General features: G+C 37.2%; 1 protein-coding gene across 2 annotated transcripts; it reads left to right on the forward strand.

Annotated features, from left to right (window-relative positions):
* The first annotated feature begins 251 nt into the window (after positions 1 to 251).
* LOC108256115 (NIPA-like protein 2) lies at positions 252 to 24,140 on the forward strand. Of its 2 annotated transcripts, none has more exons than XM_017452672.3 (12): positions 252 to 383; positions 616 to 682; positions 12,853 to 12,921; positions 13,016 to 13,184; positions 20,597 to 20,656; positions 20,790 to 20,911; positions 21,244 to 21,340; positions 21,434 to 21,572; positions 21,746 to 21,834; positions 23,333 to 23,396; positions 23,506 to 23,600; positions 23,686 to 24,140. In XM_017452672.3, exons 2-12 carry the CDS (start codon positions 677 to 679, stop codon positions 23,790 to 23,792), a joined length of 1,017 nt encoding a protein of 338 aa, XP_017308161.1. In that variant the 5' UTR covers positions 252 to 383; positions 616 to 676; the 3' UTR covers positions 23,793 to 24,140. The 2 variants fall into 2 exon arrangements, with proteins under 2 accessions (XP_017308161.1, XP_053530932.1); XM_053674957.1 differs by lacking the exon at positions 616 to 682 and adding an exon at positions 8,590 to 8,663 and having other exon boundaries at positions 295 to 383.
* Positions 24,141 to 24,488: the final 348 nt, after the last annotated feature.

Consider the following 24,488-nt stretch of genomic DNA (forward strand, 5'->3'; position numbering starts at 1 on the left):
GTTTCTGCTCTCTGGCCTGCTTCTGAAAATATAGATATACTGTATACTGTCACTAAACACACAAAACAATCACACACGCACACAAACTGTAAGAATAGTTGTGGTAGGCACAGGATGAGGCACTGAAATAATAGCTCCAGTGTCGTGGAAGTTAATGGCCAATCCCTCATCCAACAGCTTCAGCCCACCCAGCAGTGTTGAAACCACCCTCCCTCCCCCCATGTTCCTTAACCTCAAGTCCTGCAGCAGCACAGACCTCTATTGTCCGTTCATGCACAAAGACTGTTTGTACACACGTGCATTTCATTCTGTCGAAGACCTCTAACACAGTCCCACCAGAAAAACTGTATGCATCCTGGTACAAAGAAACAACTTCCTTTAAGGTAGTGTTTTTATTTTTTTATATTAATAAAAACTCTGCTAAGTCACTTTTGGTATGAACATGAGTGTGTATAGTTTGCTAATTGTGCTGTGCAGTTTAACAGCTTTTTGATTCAGCCCTTACACCTTATATAGTCTAACAATCACAGCTATGCCTCATAAGAATGCAGTCACAGTTACATTGATGTTGTTCTTTTCAATGTATGTTCACTGTTACTCTCATTTACAACATAGTGTTTAGAGAAAGATTCAATCTCTTCTTATGCATCTTGGGAGCTACGCCTGAATATTCAACATGGAGGTAAACGAGTCACAACTTGAAATACCAGTCAAACAGCAGTGTCCAGTCACAGTCAAAATTTAGCCTACATTGTATAAACCTAATCAAAACTAGAACATCTAATCCCAAGAAAAATGGATTTACTAATTAGAGACATAGAAAAATTTAGCTCACTGCAGGCCTGTTTGAAATCTCTATCTTAAACTTCCTCTCAAAAAATAATTAAATCTAGCCGAATTATAGTCTCTGAAATGCATCTAATGCTGACTTCAGCTCCATCAACTGGACTGAAATATTTTGCTATTAAACTCTCATTTAACTAACATAATCACCAACAGTAATGATACAAAAAAAAACTCAACTAGATGCAATATGCTCAGGAGCAAGTTTTGGAAGATATCTTTAGGAAGATAATTTTTTAAACAATGACTTTTAGTGTGAGTTAGACTCTGACAGATTCTTCATTATCACAAGTGAGTGGCTCTAGTTTAATGTCTACTTTTTAAACCTAGGTAGTCTCATGTTTACAGCTATAACATGTCGATTCTTTAATTCGACAGACAAGAATTCATAATCACATTAGGTATTGACATGACCTTAGCAGGATGGGCATTCTGACACATCAATACATAGTGTAAAATTGAAATATGCTAAAGAATATTTTTTATATGATAATTGCATTTATTGTGATCAAGCAAGCAAATGGATAAAGATGGAAAGTCTACTGAGATTATGCCAGTCAATAATTGCCTCTATTCAAAGATGCATCAGATCATTTACTCTTTTCTTAGTTTTAAAAGGGCTCAGTTTACCTGGAGTTCTATGAGGAGAGACTTATAGTCATTTCCTTTATCTGAAGTTGCCTCATGTTTTGTATTGTTATATGAACCTGACTCTGCGTGGAATTTGGCTGCATTACCATCAGGTGGTGGTGGTGGAATTCTCTTTCCTCTTCGACTGGCTATTGAAGGAAGGGGAAAGCAGAGGGTGTTGTGGCAAGAGTGACTTTTTTCTGCTGATATGACATGGGTTGGAAAGTAGCCATTCCTCTCTAGGGCTCAGCTTACTTTTTTTATTTATTCTTTTAACTTTTTTATTAATTTATAGGCTCTGTGTATTTAATCTTCAGACCAAAATGACTTTGCTATCTTGACTAGCTCTGCATTGGTGGTCCTTTTAATTATTATATTATTGCTAGACCAGCCAGAGTCCCTGCTTGCTCTCTAATCATAATGTACACCTTTTTAAACCACTCTAGGTAAGCAAATATCTAATAATCCGTTCTGTCTCATACTGCCCGATTTGTGATTTGTGTGGTTTTTAATTTAATTTAATTCTCAACAATGTTACATTATACTGTCCACTTTTTCAATGTTAGCTCAGGGTCTGAGCACTCTTGACTGATGAGTACGAGGATAGTATGTCACACATCATTTGACTCAATAGCATCCAGGTTGGGGTCTGGTTAAGCTTCCACCAGCTCACAGAAAGAATTAGCATGTTACATTAGCCATTATAGCCAATATAGCTTAAAATGGCAGCAGCTAGAATGGGCATCAACCTACGTTGGGGATCATGATCAGGCTTTATCTCATGCACCCTCTACATGCCTGCCTTGTTATCTCTGATGACCAAAGGTGTCCTCCAATATTTGGATAAATGGTTACTATGTGTATCCGCCAGAGAGCAGGCCATTCAGCACATGTACAATCCTCATGCACAGCTCGGATCTGTTGTCAGAACAGAGATCCGTTGTCAATTCAGTGAAAGGCAGCACGTTTGCCCAGGAGACTGGCACTTGCAACCAGAGGTGGTTCAGCAGATTGGGGAAATTTTGGCCGGACACAACTGTTTATAGCTGCCAAAACGTAAGTGTTAACTTGTAATGTGGATGTTCTGCAATATTACACCATCCAAGCATAAATTATTATTATTATTAGCACACCTTAAAGAGTTTTATTCCTTTTATACCACAGCAACTTGCCAAAGATTACAATTTATTGTGTGTCACGGATATGTGAGCTGAGATGGATGCAAGTGCAGTTTGAGTGAATTTTAATAAAAGCCAGCAGAGAACTCCAAAACATAATACAAAATCGTGGTCAAGAAATAGTCAAAGGTGATGTACAAACAGGGCATAGAAGGCAAAACAAAACATCTGAATATATATACAACAGGCAAAAGATCCAGGCAAAAACTGAAATGATCAGTACAGGCTTAAGCACGGCTTGATAAAGCCAGTTGTACTAGACAAAGCTGAGCATTTACTTTGCAGTTGTGAATGAACAAAATTCTCTTTAAATAGTGTGTGTGGTGAGTGTGAAATGGGAAACAGGTGACTGGGAATGTGTTAGCAGCGGTCTTTGGGATGTGTATCTCGTGGAGCCATGTTTGTACGCCACGGTGTGTTCTGGGAAATGGAGATGGTTGATGGTGCAGACCTGACAGAACCTCCCCCAAAGGGCTCACTCCGGGAACACTACTCTTACGGGGTCTACCTCTAGGCCGTGGGCCTGGCTGCTCCGAGATTCTGGCGTGAATTTCACTGATAAGAATTTGATCCAAAATGCAGTGTGTGGTGACCCAGCACTGCTGATTGGGGCTGTACCCCTCCCACTCTTTTAGTATTTTAAATGGCCATTTCTGGTGTGAGAGATCTGAATGTCTTTTACCAGGTACACAGGTTGGCCATCTATGTCTAGTAGAGCGGGAGGGTTGTCAGATGGAATGTTAGAGGCCAGTGGTCCCTGGATGACTGGTTTTAGATGGGAGACATTGAAGATGGGTGCTATGCGGCAGTGTTCGAGGGAGCTCCAGCTTATAGGTGATGGGATTGATCTGTTTGAGTATTTTATATGGCCCAAGTTATCTGTGATTAAGTTTCCTACTGGTCTGGGATTGTCTGAAGTCTTTCGTGGCCAGCCATACTCTATCTCCTGGTTGGTAGTTGGGGTTTTCTCCTCGATGTCAGTTGCCCTGAATCTTCTGGGTTTGGGCTACTTGTTGGAGTCTTTGGTGAGTGCTTTCCCATACCTGTTCGCTTCTTTGAATCCAATTGTCTACAGCCAGTGAGTCAGTGGGATTGGTGTTCCATGGAAATGCCATGGTTCCATGGTTTTGTGCGTACTCTGCCCAGAATAGAATCTAGGCCCAGTCTCCCTGATTCTCTGCACAGAAAGTTCTGAGAAACCAGCTGATTTGCTGATTGACCTTCTCCACTTGACCATTTGACTGGGGATGATAACCGGATGTTAGACTCACAGTTACCCATAACTTGTCCATAAAGCTGGCCCATACCCTGGAGATACTTGGTCACTGACAATGTCCTCAGGGATTCAAAAGTACCGGAAGACATGGGTGAACAACAGTTCAGCAGTTTGGAAGGTAGTAGGCAGATTACAAAATGGGGTGAGACGAAGAGACTTTGAGAAACGGTCCACTATGACCAGGATGGTGGTGTGACCTTGTGATTATGGTAGGTTGGTGACAAATTCAACGGAAATGTGGGACCAGCGTCGTTGGTGTGTGGGCAGTGGTAAAAGCTTGCAGACTGCCGGGGCTCTGGTACTTTGGCCTGTGCGCATGTGGAGCTCGAGGAGACAGCTTGGTGTAGGTCATTTTGCATTTTGGGCCACCAATACGTCTCTGTAACAGGTGGAAAGTACGTCTGGTACCTGGGTGGCCAGTGGCTAAGGAAGTGTGTGCCCATGACATTAGTCGGGCTGAGGTGGGTTGGCACAAATGTCCTGTTCAAGAGACAGGCACATGGACTTAGGCATCTGGGTATGCGGGCGATGGTTTGGTTGACCTCCCATTCCATTTCGCCCATGAGACAGGATGGAGGTAGTATGGGTTCTCCACTGTTCTCTCGTGGTTCGGCTGTGTGGGTGTGGGAAAGAGTGTCAGCCTTAATGTTCTTGGAACTGGATCTGCAGGAGAGGGAGAAGTTGAATTGGGTGACAAAGTATTTTTCAACGGATTCTGCTTATTATTATTATGGCTTGGGTGTCTATGGCAGCCCATAGAACCATGTGGTAAAAAGTTGTGAAATTTGGCACAAGTTCAGGACATATTCAGCTACAAATACACCTAATCTGGGCCCCAAGCTCTCAAAGCTTTAGTGCCACCATCAGGTCAAACTTTGGCCAAATTTCAAAGTAAATTTATGCACATAACTTTTAAAAACGTGTGGCCAGAATTTCAATGGCAATGGTGTCGCTAGATTCCTTGGATCATGCTGAGTTCAGTGGACCCTATGACATCAATTTCTGCCTAATTAGAATTTTGCCCATCTTGGATTTTTTTAAAACCTGTTTTTTTTCTACTCCTATAAATTTTGTCCAAATTTCACTCATAATATCATCAAACCAAAGGTATTGAATGTAATTTTGATTTTCAAAACTGTTCACTTGTAACAAGCCAACAAATCTGAAAATGAAATTGCCAAACAAGCTGTGTCTCATTAATGACTTTACGCATTGTCCTGAACTTACGAATTAAAAAAATTCTTTATTAAGGTAGCAGGGTAGTGATTGAAATAAAAAAACTAAGTTGTGGTAGTATGTTATTTTTGTCACAGTAATTCTTCCAAGAAGTTAAATAGGAAGCAGGTTCCAATCTTCCAAATCTTCCTTAATCTTTTTAAGAAGATGGGGGTAGTTTATATAAAATAAATATTTGAGCTTGGGAGATACATTCACCCCAAGATATCTGAATCCAATCGGAGCCCAAGTAAAGGGCAAAATGTTCTTTAACTTACTGGAAACTGACATATTCAAAGTAAAGGCATTAGACTTACTTAAATTAATTTTATAGCCTGATACCAGCCCCTATGTAGGCCAAATTTATCAGAAAGATTACCATTTACACAGATTTGTGCCTATGGGTCACTGTACATAGATTTTATCCACCCAATACATCTATCACTAAAGTTGAATTTCTTCAGGACTGAGAATAGATATGACCACTCAGCCCTGTCAAATGCTTTTTCTGCATTCAGAGATATTACTAATATTGGTCGATTGTGCAGGGCCGACTGGTCAATTACATTCAATAACCTCCGAATATTATCAGAGGCTTTTCGTGCCTTTATAAAACCAGATTGATCAGGGGTTGATAAGCTGGGGGCATTAAATCTTCCAGCGAGCAAGTAACTTACAAGATATTATCTTAAAGTTGACAGGGAGTAATGAAATTGGAAAGAAGAGGCACATTCAGCATCATCCTTGCCTTTCTTATTTATCAGTGTTATTACGGCTGTCCTCATTGTTTCAGGTAGAGTTCCATTTTGGACAAAATATGCAATCATAGGCATGAACAAAGGTTCAATTTGAGGCCAGAAGGCCTTATAAAATTTGATGGGGTACCCATCTAAGCCTGGTTATTTTCCAGAGGGGAGTGACAAGATTGCTTGAAGCACCTCCTCCAGAGTGAAAGGAGTGTTTAGCTGCTCCCTGTCTTCTACCGATAATGAGGGCAGAGATTTACTCTCTAGAAACGAATGAATATCTCAGAGGTATTTTCTGATGTGTACAACTGTGTATAAAAGCCATGAAAAGAGGACTTGCATGACATATATAACATACTGCTTGCATGTCACATTTTAATCACGCTGTTGCATTACATATACATTTTATTGTACATTCAGCATATTCTGTTTTAAGTTGATAAGCTAAAAGACTGCTTGGTTTGTTACCATATTCATGATAGTGTTGCTTGGTGAAAAATAGGAGTTTTTTGGCATGCCTAATCTGAAGCAAGTTGAGACTGTTCCTGACAGTATTAAGCTTCCTCAGGTTAACTTCCGTCTGTGATTGTTTGTGAAGCTGTTCTAGATAAATAAGCTCCCTTTTCAGGTGCTCAGTCCACTCAGTAATAGACTTTTTTCTTATAGGTGTATATGAAATCAGCTGCCCTCTAATCACCGCTTTGGCTGTGTCCCATATCACTGCAGGAGCGATGGGGAGACAGCATATCCTTCCTATATTGTACCAGCTATTGTCTAATATTGTTACAGGCATCCGTATCCATGAGAAGCTAAGAATTAAATTTCCAGTACCTAGTTGGGTGCATCTGTTGGTGCAGGGATAACCGAAGGTGAACTGGCGCATTGTCTGATATTAGAATCGTACCTATACTGCAGGAGGTTACAGAGGAGAGATATGCCTGAGGTAAGAGGATGAAGTCTAGTCAAGAGTATGTTTTGTGTCTCCCAGAGTAAAAGGTGTAATCTTTCAATGAGGGGTTAAACTCCCTCCATACGTCAACAAAGCCTGCGTCACTGGAGGCTGTCTTTATAGCCTTTGATGCATTGGGATTGGATACAGAGGGTGAAGAGTTATCTAAGCTGCTATCTATGCATCAATTAAAGTTCCCAACAATTATCCCAAATTCCGCATTATATTGCCAAAATAGGGTGATAATTTTCGTCATAAATTTGGGCCAGTCCGCAGTTGGTGCATAGACATTAAGCAATGTGAGTTCTTGACCATAAAGTGTTCCACAAATTAGTACGTACGTACCCTCACAGTCATTATATTGCTCTTTAAATATAAAAGGAAGATTTTTATGGATGAGTATTGCCGCCCCCCTCTTATTACTTGAAAAATAAACCTGTCCTACCCAGTCCCTCTTAAGTTTTCTATGCTCCTCACTAGACAGATGGGTTTCCTGAAGTAGAGATATATCCGCCTTTTCTTTTTTTTAAGAAAAGTAAGGATTCTCTTACGTTTAATCGGGTGACCTAAGCCTCTGACATTAAATGACATCACATTAAGTGTACTAACTATATATAAGTATCATGTTTGTAACATGTAACATGTGACTGAGGAACCCATGAGCTGGTAAGGAAAAATAAAAGTATAAAATATAAAGAACATGAAGACAACCACCTCCCCCTCCCCAAGAACAACAGCCTAGTCCCCAAATGATCAGGCAGACCTATAACAGCAGGTATCCGCTAAGTCCTTAACTAGAACGGCAGATAGTAAGTACCCCCAAAAAACGCACATCAAGTTTACATGTACATAAGGTTTTATATTTACTCAAACAAACAGAAAAAAGGGATTAGCTTAACTCCCATTATGAATATGTGTAAATATATTAAAAGAAAAGAAGAAAACAATTGTAGCATGTCTATGAATGTGCAGCTCACCACGTTTGGGTGCATGGTCCCAGAACATTTATTTTATTTATAGTTGATATATCTCTAACTACTGCTTTTAAACAAATGCTGTTTTTGTATTGTAGACAGCTGTTGAGGTGCTGTCTGCATTCACAGACACTTTAAGTACATTGTGGTCCTGGGAGCTTTCCTACTGGCTTCCAATATATATATATTTGCGCCCCCCCCCACTAATATTGGCACCCTTGGTAAATAAGAGCAAAGACAACTGTGAAAAATTGTCTTTAATGTTTAACCTTTTTATCTTTTGTTAAAACAATTTACAAAAATACACTGCTCTCATGGATATCAAACAATTGCAAACACAACACGGGTTTATCAAAAAAATATATATTTGTTAAATATAGGTGTGCAACAATTATTGGCACCCCTAAGAATTCATATGAGAGAAATATATTTGATGTCTATATCCATTGATATTTTTCACTTTTTTAGTATACCTGGGTGACTAGAAACAGGAAATTGTTCAACCATGACTTCCTGTTTCACAAGGGTATAAATATGAGGTAACACATTGGCCAAATTCCCTTAGCCATTCATAACAATGGGTAAGACCAAGGAATATAGTTGTGATGTGTGACTAAAGGTTGTTGAGCTTCACAAAATGAGAAGTGGCTAAAAGAAAATAGCACAAGCATTGAAAATGCCCATTTACACCATCAGGGCAATAATTAAGAAGTTCCAGTCAACTGGAAATGTTATGAATCAACCTGGAATTGGACATGTGTCTATATTGTCTCAACAGACTGTGAAGAGGAGTGGCCAAAAAATCTCCCAGGATCACAGCTGGAGAATTGCAGAAGATAGTTGCATCTTGGGGTCAGAAAGTCTCCAAAACTACAATCCGAAGTCACCTACATCACAACAAGTTGTTTGGAAGGGTTTCGAGTAAAAAGTCTCTACTCTCATCCAAAAACAAACTCAAGCGTCTTCAGTTTGCCAGACATTAGTGGAACTTCAAATGGGATCGGGTTCTATGGTCAGATGAAACCAAAATAGATGTTTTTGACAATAAACATCAGAGGTGGTTTTGGTGCACACAGAGCAATAGCTATATGGAAAAGTACCTCATACCCACGGTTAAATATGGTGGTGGCTCTTTAATGTTTTGGGGCTGTTTTTCTGCCAGAAAGCTTAAAATGGGCCATGGTTGGATCTTCCAGCAGGACAACGATCCAAAACATACATCAAAATCAACACAAAATGTTTACTGACCACAAAATCAATGTACTGCCATGGCCATCCCAGTCCCCTGACTTGAACACAATAGAAAACCTGTGGGGTGAACTGAAGAGCAGAGTCCACCAGCGTGGACCTCGAAATTTGAAGGATCTGGAGAGAGTCTGTATGGAGGAATGGTCTCAGATCTCTTGCCATATACAGTGGGGGAAATAAGTATTGAACGCGTCAAAAAGTTTTTCAGTACATATATTTCCAATGAGGCTATTCACATGAAATTGTCACCAGACATCAGTATTAACTCAATAAATCCAGAAATATAAAGAGTTCACAACATTAAAGTCTACAAATGAAGTTATGTGTAATAAAGTGGAATGACAAAGGAAAAAGGTATTGAACATGCTAAGTAAAAGCAGTTCTCCAAGGCAAGGTAAGGCAAGGAACCAGCTGAAATCAGTAAGTAATTATACCTCCTATCTATGCAAATTAATATCAGCTGGGTTAGTAAATTGATGCTCTATAAAAAGGCTTTTCATGACCAAGGTTTCACACAAGAAACATCTCATGATGGGTAAAAGCAAAGAGCTCTCCCAAGACCTTCGCAACCTTATTGTTGCAAAACATATTGATGGAATCGGAGACAGACGTATTTCAAAACTTCTGAATCCTCCAGTAAGCACCATTGGGGCCATTATCCGCAAATGGAAGCAACATCACTCCATCATCAACCGGCCATGCATAGGAGCTCCTTGCAAGATTTCTGACCAGTCAGATAAATAGTCAGAAGAGTAGCCCAAGAGCCAAGAACCACTCAGAAAGAGCTCCAGAAACACTTGGAGGCAGCAGGTGCCATTGTCACAGAGAAAGCATTAGGCAATGCACTCCACTGCTCATGCTCACCCCGCAAGAATCCATTAAAGAAAAAGCATGTTGAAGCTTGTTTAAAGTTTGCTACACCTCATTTGGACAATCCTATGAAATACTGGGAAGGTGTAGTCTGGTTCAACTTTTGGTTGTCATACTACACACCATGTTTGGAGAAGAAATGGCACTGCACATCACCCTAAAAATACTATACCAACAGTGAAGTTTGGAGGTGGAAGCATCATGGTGTGGTGCTGTTTTTCATCGCATGGTACTGGCAGACTTCAGATAATTGAAGGAACAATGAATGGAACTCTGTACCGGAAGATTCTTGAGAAGAATCTGCTGCCATCCCCCAGGATGATGAAGATGAGACGTGGGTGGACCTTCCAGCAGGACAATAAAGGAAACTCTCAATTGGTTTCAGAGAAAAAAAAAATCAAGGTGTTAGAATGGCCCAGTCAATCACCTGACTTGAAGCCATTTGAACAGGTTTTAAAGACAATATGTTTAAAAGAATGGGCAAAATGATACGTCTGAATTGCCGATTAATTTCTTCATACAGGAAGCGTCTTGAAGCTGTCAAACAAAGGCTTGTTACAAACAAAGGCTTCTCCAAGTATTAAATAAATTTCAGTTAGCGTGTTCAATACTTTTTTTCCTGTGCCATTCAACTTTATTACACATAACTTAATTTATGGACTTTAATGTTTGGATTTCTTTATATGTGTGGATTTCTTGAGTTAATACCAAAGTTTGGTGAATAGCCAAAGTTTGTAAATACCCTCAATGGAAATATATTTACTGAAAAATATGTTGACGCGTTCAATACTTATTTCCCACACTGAATATATACATACATATGCTCTGTAAATAAAGAGTTTCTGGTAGTTGTTGAATGTTTTTATGTTAATACAAATATTTGCATATGTTAAGAAATTTGATGGAAATAAATGCAGTTGAGTGTGAAAGGACATTTCTTTTTTTGCTGAGTATATATGCATGGTGGCGCTTGAAAGTTTGTGAACCTTTTTTTCATAAATACATCACTAAAACATCATTAGATTTTCATTACATAGATAAAGAGAACCCAATTAAACAAATGAGACAAAAATATTATATTTTTTCATTTATTTACTGAGGAAAATTATCCAATATTACATATTGTGAACCTTTACATTCAGTATCTGGTATGACCCCCTTATGCAGCAATAACTGCAGTTCAGCGTTACAGAATGTTACAGAACAGCTTCAACTCTGGAATGTTGGTGGGTTTCCTCACATGTATTGATTGCTTCAGGTCTTTTCACAGCATTTCTATTGGATTAAGGTCAGGACTTTGAATTGGCCATTCCAAAACATTAAGTTTATTTTTCCTTAACCATTCTTTGGTAGAACGACTTGTTTCCTTAGGATCGTTGTCTAGCTGGATGACTCACTTACTCTTGAGATTCAGTTCACGGACAGATATCCTGAAATTTTCCTTTAGAATTTTATGGTATAATTCAGAATTCATTGTTCCCTCATTGACGGCAAGCCGTCCAGGCCCAGATGCAGCGAAACATGCCTAAACCATGATACTACCACCACCATATTTCACAAATAAGATAAGGTTCTTATTTTCTAATGCAGTGTTTTCTTTTAAAATTCTATTTTGGCCTCATCCATCCACAAAACATTTTTCCAACAGCCTTCTGGCATGTCCACATGATCTTTAGCAAATTGCAGATGGGCAGCAATGTTCTTTTTGGAGATCAGTGACTTTCTCCTTGTAGCCCTGCCATGCACACCATTGTTATTCAGTGTTCTCCTGTTGGTAGACTCATGAACATTAACATTAGCCAATGTGAGAGAGGACTTTAGCTCCTTAGAAGTTACCCTGGGTTCCTTTGTGACTTTGCTGACTATTACATGGCTTGCTCTTGGAGTGATCTTTGTTGGTCGAACACTCCTGGGGAGGTTAGGTCTTGAATTTCCTCCATTTGTACACAATCTGTCTGACTGTAGATTGGTGTCTAAACACTTTAGAGATGGTTTTGTAACTTTTTCCACCTTGCAACAACAACTTTTTCTGAGGTCCTCAGAAATGTCCTTTGTTCATGCCATGATACACTTCCACAAACAAGATTAAACTTTGATAGATTCCTGTTCTTTAAATAAAACAGGGCACTGACTGTCATCCCACTGATTGAAAACAACTGACTCTAATTTCACCTTCAAATTAACTGCTAATTCTAGAGTTTCACATACTTTTGCCACTAACAGATATGTAATATTGGATTATTTTCCTTATTAAATAAATGACCAAGTATAATATTTTTTGTCACATTTGTTTATTTGGTTTCTCTTTGTCTACTTTTGGACTTCAGATGATGTTTTAGGTCATATTTATGCAAATATATAGAAAATTCTAAAGGGTACATAAACTTTCAATCACCACTGTATATATAAAGCCCTCAGAAACAATCCCACAATGTGAAGTATTGTCCAGTGTTCTGTACCTGATATACCAAGCATTTGTTTACAGTATGCGATTCTCTGGATCAGGATCTTGTTTTTGGAGCCCTGGTTTATCGTTTGCCTGCCTGTTTTTTCAATAAATGCATTACTTGCTAATTTGACCGCCAGTTTTCTTTGAGTGTACTAATTTCACGCAATAGCTTGCTCAGGGCATAACGCGCACCCTCACAAACATACTAATTGACATCATTTACTTGCTCTGTGGCAGAACATAGTGCTTAGTGGTCTGTGATTGGATGAATTATTCATATCACTTGTTAATGGTTTCTCCTGCTCACTTGAAAATTACATTCACAAAATACTGTGGGGGGAAAAATTAAGACATTTTTATTTAAATATCTCTTGTACCTGTTGCCAGTTTTGCAACTTTGTGTCATAAATTTCTGTCATCTGCTAGTGTGAATGCAGGGTCAATGTAAGTGATGCATGTGCTCTGTATTTTCAGATATATGTCTTAGGGATTATCATTGCAACATGTGGCAATCTCCTTATCAGTATTTCATTGAACATCCAGGTCAGTGTGGCTCTAAGGTGAAAATGTATATGACTGTCTAGATTATAGCAGATAACTACTAGTATCTGACTGCTAACTACTGTTCTCTGTACAGAAGTACACCCACACACGCCAGTCCCAAGAAGGCACCAAGCCATACTACACCAGTCAACTGTGGTGGTATGGAATCCTACTCATGGGGCTTGGTGAACTTGGTAACTTTGCTGCATATGGATTTGCACCAGCTTCCCTCATTGCTCCTCTCGGCTGTGTGTCTGTCATTGGTAAGCCCTACTGCCACAATCAGCTAACAATGAAATGACTGCAGCAGTGTTGGCCCTCTAGAACATGCGCCAAGCTTTATGTTTTGCTCCTCCTTTTTCACACTGCTTTTGTATTCTTCAAATTAATTAAATTAAATTTTATTTCTATATTGTTTTTAATAGAGATTCACCGATGTATAGGCCAATAAACGGTATCGACCGATAGTTTAGAAACATCGGATGATCAGGGCCGATTATATCCTGTCAATCAAAAGAGGACGGGAAAACACATTGATTTCGTGCTGTGTGTAAAGATGATGTCTCTTGTGTGGAATGACGACAAAACTGCAGTTTGTAAACTCTGCTCAAATTGTACACTGGACACTGCAGCAGTGAAGCAGGAGTTTTGGTGTCGAGTGTAAATAATTTTTTTTGCTGCGCTGCTCCAGCTGCTTGTGCTGAATTAAAGCGCCAGTACACCACTGAAAGATTTAAATGAAGATGAGCTGACAAAAAGGTATATATTGCACAGAAAAAATTTATTTGTAGAGCAGTATGTTTCATATCCAGTTAATGTTAATACGAGTTAATATAATCAAAAAAAAGTTTATATTATATATCACCAGTTTGATGTTCAGTGATGAAATAGAAATGCTTTTGTTTGTGGTGAGTGAATGTGAAGCCTAACAGGAGGGGTTTTTTTGGAATTCAGTTAATGTTAATATGAATTAAAAACATTCAATAAGTTAAGAAATCTCCATTTAATCTTCAGAATTTAGTTAATGTGTTAATGTTAATTTGAGTAATGTGTTTTCTGATTATGAGACCAGTTACTGTAAAACAACTTGTTGAAATGCAGAGAATAAAATTTTTATTTGCATTTTTTTCAGAATTGTGGAATTAACTATCATTGTGACAGAACTATCGGTATAGGCCGATATCACCCTGAATAATTGGTTATCGTATCGGCTGAGAAATTTAGTATCGGTGCATCTCTAGTTTTTAAAAAATGTGACCAATTGTAAAAAATGTATGTACATTTGTACACTACATCGTGCTGTTGTATAAAGCAGGGAGTCAGGAAATTATAATAATAAGCAGTGACCTCAGCCCCGTGCTCTTGTTCTCTATTGGCCCACAGAAAGTTACATTCCCCCTTCAGTTACACGAACACTGCGAGAAAACAGTTATACAGTATCTCACAAAAGTGAGTACACCCCTCACATTTTTGTAAATATTTCATTATATCTTTTCATGTGACAACACTGAAGAAATGACACTTTGCTACAATGTAAAGTAGTGAGTGTACAGCTTGTGTAACAGTGTAAATTTGCTGTCCCCTCAAAATAACTCAACACACAGCCATTAATGTCTAAACCGCTGGCAACAGAAGTGAGTCACCCCTAAATGAAAATGTCATGTGACTTGTTAGTGTTACAAGGTCTCAGGTGTGAATGGGGAGCAGGTATGTTAAATTTGGTGTCATTGCTCTCACACTCCCTCATACTGGTCACTGGAAGTTCAACATGGCACCTCATAGCAAAGAACTCTCTGAGGATCTGAAAAAAAGAATTGTTTCTCTACATGAAGATGGCCTAGGCTATAAGAAGATTGCCAAGACCCTGACACTGAGCTGCAGCACGGTGGCCAAGACCATACAGCAGTTTAACAGGACAGGTTCCACTCAGAACAGGCCTCGTCATGGTCAACCAAAGAAGTTGAGTGCACATGCTCAGCGGCATATCCAGAGGTTGTCTTTGGAAATAGATGTATGAGTGCTGCCAGCATTGCTGCAGAAGTTGAAGCGGTGAGGGGTCAGCCTGTCAGTGCTCAGACCATACGCTGCACACTGCATCAAACTGGTCTCCATGGCTGTCGTTCCAGAAGGAAGCCTCTTCTAAAGATGATGCACAAGAAAGCCCGCAAACAGTTTGCTGAAGACAAGCAGACTAAGGACATGGATTACTGGAACCATGTCCTGTGGTCTGATGAGAACAAGATAAACTTATTTGGTTCAGATGGTGTCAAGCGTGTGTGGCGGCAACCAGGTGAGGAGTACAAAGACAAGTGTGTCTTGCCTACAGTCAAGCATGGTGGTGGGAGTGTCATGGTCTGGGGCTGCATGAGTGCTGCCAGCACTGGGGAGCTTCACTTCACTGAGGGAACCATGAATGCCAACATATACTGTGACATACTGAAGCAGAGCATGATCAGTATGCAGTATTCCAGCATGATAACGACCCCAAACACACCTCCAAGATGACCACTGCCTTGCTAAAGAAGGTGAGGGTGAAGCTGATGGACTGGCCAAGCATGTCTCCAGACCTAAACCCTATTGAGCATCTGTGGGGCATCCTCAAACGGAAGGTGGAGGACCATAAGGTCTCTAACATCCACCAGCTCCGTGATGTCATCATGGAGTAGTGGAAGAAGACTTCAGTGGCAACCTGTGAAGCTCTGGTGAACTCCATGCCCAAGAGCGTTAATGCAGTTCTGGAAAATAATGGTGACCACACAAATATTGACACTTTGGGCCCAATTTAGACATTTTAACTTAGGGGTGTACTCACTTTTGTTGCCAGCGGTTTAGACATTAATGGCTGTGTGTTGAGTTATTTTGAGGGGACAGCAAATTTACATTGTTACACAAGCTGTACACTCACTACTTTACATTGTGGCAAAGTGTCATTTCTTCAGTGTTGTCATATGAAACGATATAATGAAATATTTACAAAAATGTGAGGGGTGTACTCTCTTTTGTGAGATACTGTACATAAGTTTTCAGACAAGTTTGTTTACTTTTTCTTAAAGTTAACAAAAAATATTTTCAATATTAAATTCAAAATATACTTATGACTCTGAATGCTTGTACTTGTTTTTAATCAGTGACTTTCTTGTCTGCTCAATGTGCCTCCAAGTATTAGATTAATTCAATGCTTAAACCAGTGTATTTATTTCTTGCTTCTTAGGGAGTCTTTTTGGCAGGCCATATTATGCTATAAATGGTATTCAGTTTGAATGCATCTACTGAGAAAATCTTTTCTGATTGTGTGTCCTGTATAGAAGTGGCACATTGCCACTGGGGTGTGAAAACTTGCTGTGTGAAAACTGTCAAATAAATAATATTAACTATAATAATAATAATAATAATAATAATTATTATTATTATTATTATTATTATTATTATTGTTGTTGTTGTTGTTGTTTGTTGTTGTTGTTGATATACATTTAATAATAATAATAATAATAATAATAATAATAATAATAATAATAATAATAATGAATCTGATCTGTATCTGATTACAATAGTACTTCTCAGTTCACTCAGCTTTTTACTGGTACATTCTTCAATTGACAAAATATTCACTGTTGCGTTGACTAATAAAGTCAAATTGACCCAACTAATAATAACTTGTTCAGCCACAACTACCGCAGAACCATCCCATTGGCATAGATGAGAAATATACATTTATCAGCTGTAGCTCATTAAGTCAACTTTAAACTGCTTGTTCAGTTCATTAATATACACTGGGGGAAATAAGTATTGGAGGCGTCAATATTTTTTTCAGTAAAAATCTACATCTGTGTATCTACATCTGTGTCATCTGAAAGTTAAATTTTGCTCTCATCTGACCAGACTACACTCTCACAGTAATTCATAGGATTGTCCAAATGAGTTGTAGCAAACATTAAATGAGCTTCGACATGCCTTTTCTTAAGTAATGGAGTATTGCGGGGTGAGCGTGAGCAGTGGAGTGCACTGCCTATTGCTTTCTCTGTGACAATGGCACCTGTTGTCTCCAAGTGTTTCTGGAGCTCTTTCCGAGTGGTCCTTGGCTCTTGGGCTACTCTTCTGACTCCCTGGCCAGAAATATTGCAAGAAGTGTCTGTGCGTGACCAGTTGATGATGGAGTGATGTTGCTTCCACTTGCGGATAATGGCCTCAATGGTGCTTACTGGAGGATTCAGAAGTTTTGAAATACATCTGAATCCGATTCCATCAGTATGTTTTGCAACAGTTAGATTGCGAAAGTCTTGGGAGAGCTCTTTGCTTTTACCCATCATGAGATGTTTCTTGTGTGACACCTTGGTAACGAAAATCCTTTTTATAGACCATCAATTTACAAACCCAGCTGATATTAATTTGCACAGATAGGAGGTATAATTACTTACTGATTTCAGCTGGTTCCTTGCCTTACCTTGCCTTGGAGAACTGCTTTTTCTTAGCATGTTCAATACCTTTTTCCTTTGTCATTCCATTTTATTACACATACAGTAACTTTATTTATGGACTTTAATATTGAGAATATTTTATATTTCCAGATTTCTTGAGTTAATACTGATGTATGGTGAAAATTTCATGTGAATAGCCTCATTGGAAATATATTTACTGAAAAAAATGTTGCCACTTTCACTACTCATTTCCCCCACTGTAATTATATTGTGCAAACACAAAATACCTATTGTCATTGGATTATTTTTATGAAAAGGAAGTTTTAATGCTTAGCGCATTATGTCACCTGAATTTCATGCAATTGTTATTTTGTGAGCATTTTAGTAGAATTTTAGCATACAAACAAATTGCATTTTAGGATAATTAGAGGGGGAAAAGTATAAACAACAAATCTCTGTGTTATTTTTTAACACATCTTTGTGTGGAAATGTACTAACAGACAGCATGTGTTAAATGCACTAACACACTTACACAAAATCTGTTGTCCTTAACTAGACACAGAGGTTTGTTAAAAATGAACTCATGATGTATTAAATATTTCCACACAAAGATGTGTTTAAAAATAATGCACTGCATGTGTTATATGTACTAACACACTGATTGTGTTGAAATTTGAAAACAACACAAAATGTGTTGTCCTTAATTAGACATGCAGGTGTGTTAAAAAATAACCATCATGTGTTAATTTTTAACACATGTTTTAAGAGTGTGGTAAATCAATACTGTGCTATTTTGGTCAAGTCTGACACCTCTGTGAGTCCTATGATACCCTTTATGATCTCGATATAGATGAGATTTGATGGCTGCAAAGTTTTTTTGAATGAACAGGACCAATCAGGTACACGACAGGTGAATGAGTAGTTTGGAACATTACTGTGTAGTTTCATATGCTGAGTAAAACCTAATATGGTATGACTCCTGTTTACACAGTATGCAGTGGTACATTTCGTTGGTGTTGTTGTTGTTAACGTCTAGTTCTAGCCAAGAGAAAAATAATGAGAAATATGATAAAACTTCATAACTGAAACTGTGTAGACATCTTTCTCAACAAACCTCGTCATCTTAGATAGCAAAATCCATTAACACCACAATAAATGCACTCAAATAAGCAAAACCTCAAATCGAATGAGAAACCGGCCACAGCATGTTTACATATTACTAATCAAAGTCTAAATGCATGCACAATACTCTCATCAGAGTTTCTTCTCACCTGAAGTTCAGACAAAATGTTGTGATTCTCTGCACTATGCGCCTTTAAAAAATTCATGAAGTTAGCCAGACACTCCTCCTAACTCTAATAAAGAAAAAAATTGAAGACACTAACACAATATCACAGGATGATAATGCAGATAAATATCATGCTTTTGTTTTAAAATACAAGTCATTAGAATGCAAAACAGTTAAATCTTTAACGGTTCATTTAAATTAGCTCATTACCTACTTTTGTTATGGTTTCTGTTTGAAATATCGTTCGCTGCCTTCCATATGACTCTCATTCAGTAAAATAAGCATTTAATATGACATTTTTATTTTATTTTATTAATTTAAGTTCAATGAACTTACTGTATATACTGAACAGGTCTCGTCATGCATTTTCATGCTCGTCCGTGCTCCCCCAATGATTTCAAATGCACACACAGTCACATAATGCCAAAATCACATTATAGCCTACAGCTGTGCTCATAAACTTACATAGGGCCTACCCATTGCAGAAGCTGCAAAATGGTAATAATATATATATATATATATATATATATATATATATATATATATATATATATATACACACACACACACACACACACACACACACACACACACACACACACACACACACACAAGGGACCATTAAAATTGCATTTTGTTTTTTGTTTTTTTCATTTCATACTGCCCTAAATAAGCTATTTCACATAATGGATGTTTAAATATATTGTCTACAAGACATAATAATATCTGCATTTACACAAATGCACCAGTTCAAAAGTTTACATATGCTTGATTAATACTGTGTTTTGTTATCTGGTTGATCAACAACTGCTTTTTATGTTTTGTGATAGTTCCTGAGTCCCTTGTTTGTCCTGAGCAGTTAAACTGCTCACTATTCTTCAGAAAAATCCTCCGGGTCCTGCACATTCTTTGCTTTTCCAGCATCTTCTGCATATTTGAACAATTTCCAACAGTGGTTACATGATTTTGTGATCCATCTTTTCACATTTAGGACAATTGTGTTCCCTTTCGAGTCTCAAGGTTTCTTTCTCATATCATCTCTGGGAGTTTTTCCTTGCCACCGTTGCCTCTGGCTTGCTCATTAGGGATAAATTCATACATTTAAAATCTATATCTTGACTTTTTTATATTTCTGTAAAGCTGCTTTGGGACAATGACCATTGTTAAAAGCATTATAGAAATAAAACTGAATTGAACTGTTGTGAAAGGGTTTTTCTTCACCCAGGAAAGAATTCTTCTGCACATGGCTTGCATGGTCTTCTGGGCCTTTTTTAATTCATGAGCTCAACAGTGCATTCTTTCTTTTTAAGAATATTTGCTTTGGCTGCACCTATGTTTTTGCTATCCCTCTGATGGATTTATTTAAATTTTTCAGCCAAATGATTGGCTTGCTTCACTGGCAGTGACAGCTCTTTGGACCTCATATTGAGAGTTTACAGCAACAGAATCCAAAAGCAAATTCCACATTCTAGACATTTTATCTGTTTTCTTGTAAATTAAATAATGAGGGAATAGCATACACCTAGCCATGGAACAGCTGAGCAGCCAATTGTCCAATTACAACCCCAATTCCGAAAAAAATTGGGACAGTGTGGAAAATGCAAAAAAAAAAAAAAAAAAAGCAACAAACAAAAAGAGTCAAGTGAAAATTCAGTTCACCCTGTACTATATTGAAAACACATTATTAACACATTATTTGATGTTTTACTTTGTGAACTTAATTCATTTGTTAACTTAAATACTGCAATTTCAGCTCCAATATCCTGTGGTAGACAGCTAATAACAATAACTTTACCAGTGTCCCTATGTACCTGACAAAGAAAGGCCTTATGCTTAATTACTTAACATAATGTCCAAAATAAGCCATTTATACATTTTAAATTTGAAAAGTTAACTAATCTCTCTCTCACACACACACTCTCTCTCTCACACACACACTCTCTCTTTCACTCTCTCTCTCTGTCTTTGACAGCCAGTGCTATAATCTCTGTGGTTTTCCTGAAAGAGGTTTTACGAGCCTCTGATTTACTGGGTAAGTTCTACAAGCTCACTTATCATGGTTCATATTATAGTTAAGGGAGGTATTATGTGTGAGCAGTTATAAATAAAAAAAACTTTGTGGCATGATTTCAGGGCTTCAAAAAAATTCATGCTCTTGTTCATAGGGGGTGTTCTTGCTCTAACTGGTACATTCTTGCTGGTGACCTTTGCTCCGCACTCTGCCCCCCATGTGACAGCCAACATGGTGGAGCGCTGCCTCATCAGCTTGCAGTTCCTCATCTACTTTGTATGTCTCTCTAACTGATCAGGTTCCACTGGATGTAAATATTACAATCACAATGCTCTGTTTGGTCTTGCTTTCAGAATCTTTTCAATTAATTGTACGTAAAGTAAATATTTTTTTAAACAATTCACTTGAAAATGGAACACATTTACTGCATTGTTAAAAGTGGCAAACAGTGAATGTAGGTACTGTATTTTTATATTCCTGTTTTATATTTTAAATTGTTATTTATTTTTGTTGCCATTATATGAGATTACAGTTTTGTGCATAGCATGACAATTTCTTACCACTGTCAGTGTTTTCTGGTAATCTGTTTTTGTTAATCTTTCCTGTAGTTTTTTGAAGTGGTTTTGTTTTGTGTCCTGCTCTACCTGTACAAGTGCAGGAATCTGAAACACATTGTTATTGTGATGCTTCTGGTGGCTCTGCTGGGTAAGAGTATGCACAGCCCATATTGCCAGTAAACTACTGGGTCCTAACATTGCTTTATAAACAGCATTTTGGAAAAATTTGTGTGTACTTCAGCCTCTGTGACTGTGATCACTGTGAAAGCTGTGTCTGGAATGATCACAGAGACAATTCGTGGGAGCTATTTACAGCTCACTTACCCCATCTTCTACATCATGTTTATCATCATGGTAGTCTCATGTGCCTACCAGATTAAGTGAGTTTGCAGGAGTATTTTCCATTCTATTATAAAATGATAATTATTATATTATTAAATTATAGCCACAAGTGTCTTGTGTTAGTCCTTTGACTGACTAATTAGACCTCCAAAATTTTTTAAAATTTATATTATTATTGTGATTTTATTAATTATTTTCTACTTCTTTACAGATTTCTCAATGAAGCTATGAAGATGTTTGATGCCACAGAAATTGTTCCCATCCATTTTGTTTTCTTCACAGCCAGTGCTGTAATAGCAGGTACTACAACATATTTGTTTTAATTTTGAATTAATCAGCATAATTTTAATCCATAGCTGATGGGACTACAGTATGGTATCCAATACTATCTATACTATATAAATACTTTTTCTCATCAGACCCCATTGAAATAAAAATTGCCCATGCTTAATTGCATGGGATGGAATACTTGTCAGTCTAAAGACAACATTCAGCCAGCACACTGCACAGAACCTCATCAAAGCTTTATACCAGCAACCTTATACTGAGTCCAGAAAGTTGCTTATGAAGTACAAAGCAGTCACCAACAGCAGAACCCAAACGGTATAAACTATGGTTTTATAGAGCAACAGAAAACATTGAATATATACACATATTGTATAAGGGTGTTTTCACATATAGTTCTTTTAAAATTAACCATACCCAGTCCTGTTAAAGTGGACCTGAAAGTCAACTAGCTGGAAATGACCTCAGTGCTTTTGGTATTCACAATACAAACGGACTTAGCTCTAGACATTTTTCTAGACATTTTAGCATTGATGAGCTCTTGACCACTTCACAACACAGCTTTACCACAGTTCACAACACAGCTTTACCATAGCATAATAGCTGATTAACACTGATTTATGGATAATGTCATTCAAAATGCCTGCTTTATATCATACTACCATTTGGCTGTAGATGAAAATTAGTGAGAGCAAAACAGAATTGAAGTGTAATACAAGAAACATCTTGGGAAAAGAAGTAACAAAGTTTTTTTTTTCTATTCTGATCCATCAAAACCAATTCATGCTTCATGCCAAATACTGACTGTTTTGCTCATGCAAGTAATTGGCATAGTATATCACAAAAGTAATATACAGTAACTAATGTTCCTGTCTTAGATAATAATAATAATAATAATAATATTAATAATAATAATAATAATAATAATAATAATAATAATAAAATTATTATTATTATTATTATTATTGTTGTTGTTGTTGTTGTTGTTGTTGTTATTATTATTGTTATTATTATTATTGTCTAACTTCTTAAGTGCAGTAACATAGTGCCACAATGCCTCTTATTATCTCTGGTGATGGTCTGGGTTTGTGTGGGTCATTTTAAAGGGGTCTGAGTTCATTTGTTGTGTTAACATATATGCACAAAAAAAAGCTGAGTCATCAATCTGAGACCACATGGAACACTGAAATGAACCTCTTATGAAAACACCCTAAGACGCTCTGATCCATGACACCAGACTTATTAATCATCTCTATTTTGCTCATACACTCCCCAAAATCACATTGTGACTGATTATTCATTCTCTTTCTATATTTGTGCACAGAGACAGTGTTCATCTGAAACAATTATCTAAGTGATGATGTGAAATTGTTCTTTCATGTCAAAAGAGTAAAATATATATATATATATATATATATATATATATATATATATATATATATATATATATATATATATATATATATATATATATATATGATACACCAAACTGATATATTTTGTTTCTTTTTAGGGATTTTATTTTATGAAGAGTTTTATGGTTTATCTCTGATATACATCATCATGTTTGTGCTTGGGTAAGCATTGAATTAAAAGTTACAGTGCATGTGAATATTTTTTGCACATTGTATATGGACAGGATATTCCTGTGTATTGACTATGGATGCTGTTCTTGATCATTATTAGGTGCTTGTTAGCATTTACTGGAGTGTTTCTGATTGCTAGAACACGACCTCAAATCAAAATGGACAGAGTCTTCATCTCTATGGGTAAAATCTCAGGTATGTTTCTAAAGGAATGGCAAAAATCCACTTAGCTACAGTGTTACTCGAGTGCTCTGCAGTAACAGTGTCATGTGTTTTCCAGGTAAAAGCAGCAATGCTAACATTCAGCCAGAGAGAAAGGACAATAAATATGAAGGTCTGGCTTCCAAACTTGTGTGCAACAGTGGAATGCAGCAAGATGACATTTAGATCACTACCTAATGGACTATTGAGCATAGTGAAGTGTGTGTATGTGTAATACAGAGAAGCCTAGTGTGGTAACTGTCTGAATGCCAAATGTGGGCTGTATACTCATGTATTAAGCTTCATAAAGAAGCCATGAATTAGAATTGGTTGTCCTTGTTTACATGATTATTCAAAATGACTGGATCAGCACTCTTCCTCTGACATACACAGTTCTGATTGGAACAAGCTAAAAGATATTTGTCAGATACATGAAATGCATCTGTAAAGGGGGGGCCACTTTAATTCAGAATAATCTATATTAACAGCATTCCTCTAATAGTTTATATAATGGGTGTTTCTAATTTTTATATATATATATATATATATATATATATATATATATATATATATATATATATATATATATATATATATAAAAACATATATATATATATACATATATATATATATATACATATATATATATATATATATATATATATATATATATATATATACACGTGTATATATATATATATATATATATATATATATATATATATATATAATTTTGTTTTATTCTGTAATAAAGTATAGTAGTATAAAGAATGCTTGCCTGGTTATTGCTGAAATGTAACAAAGTTAGAATCACTTTCACTATCACTGTGAAAGATTGAACCACGGTCATCAAATAGGACTTCACTGTATAGACTAATCTTA

The sequence above is a fragment of the Ictalurus punctatus genome, chromosome 23 (genome assembly GCF_001660625.3).
Source record: "Ictalurus punctatus breed USDA103 chromosome 23, Coco_2.0, whole genome shotgun sequence".
In the NCBI taxonomy this organism is placed as follows: Eukaryota; Metazoa; Chordata; class Actinopteri; order Siluriformes; family Ictaluridae; genus Ictalurus; species Ictalurus punctatus.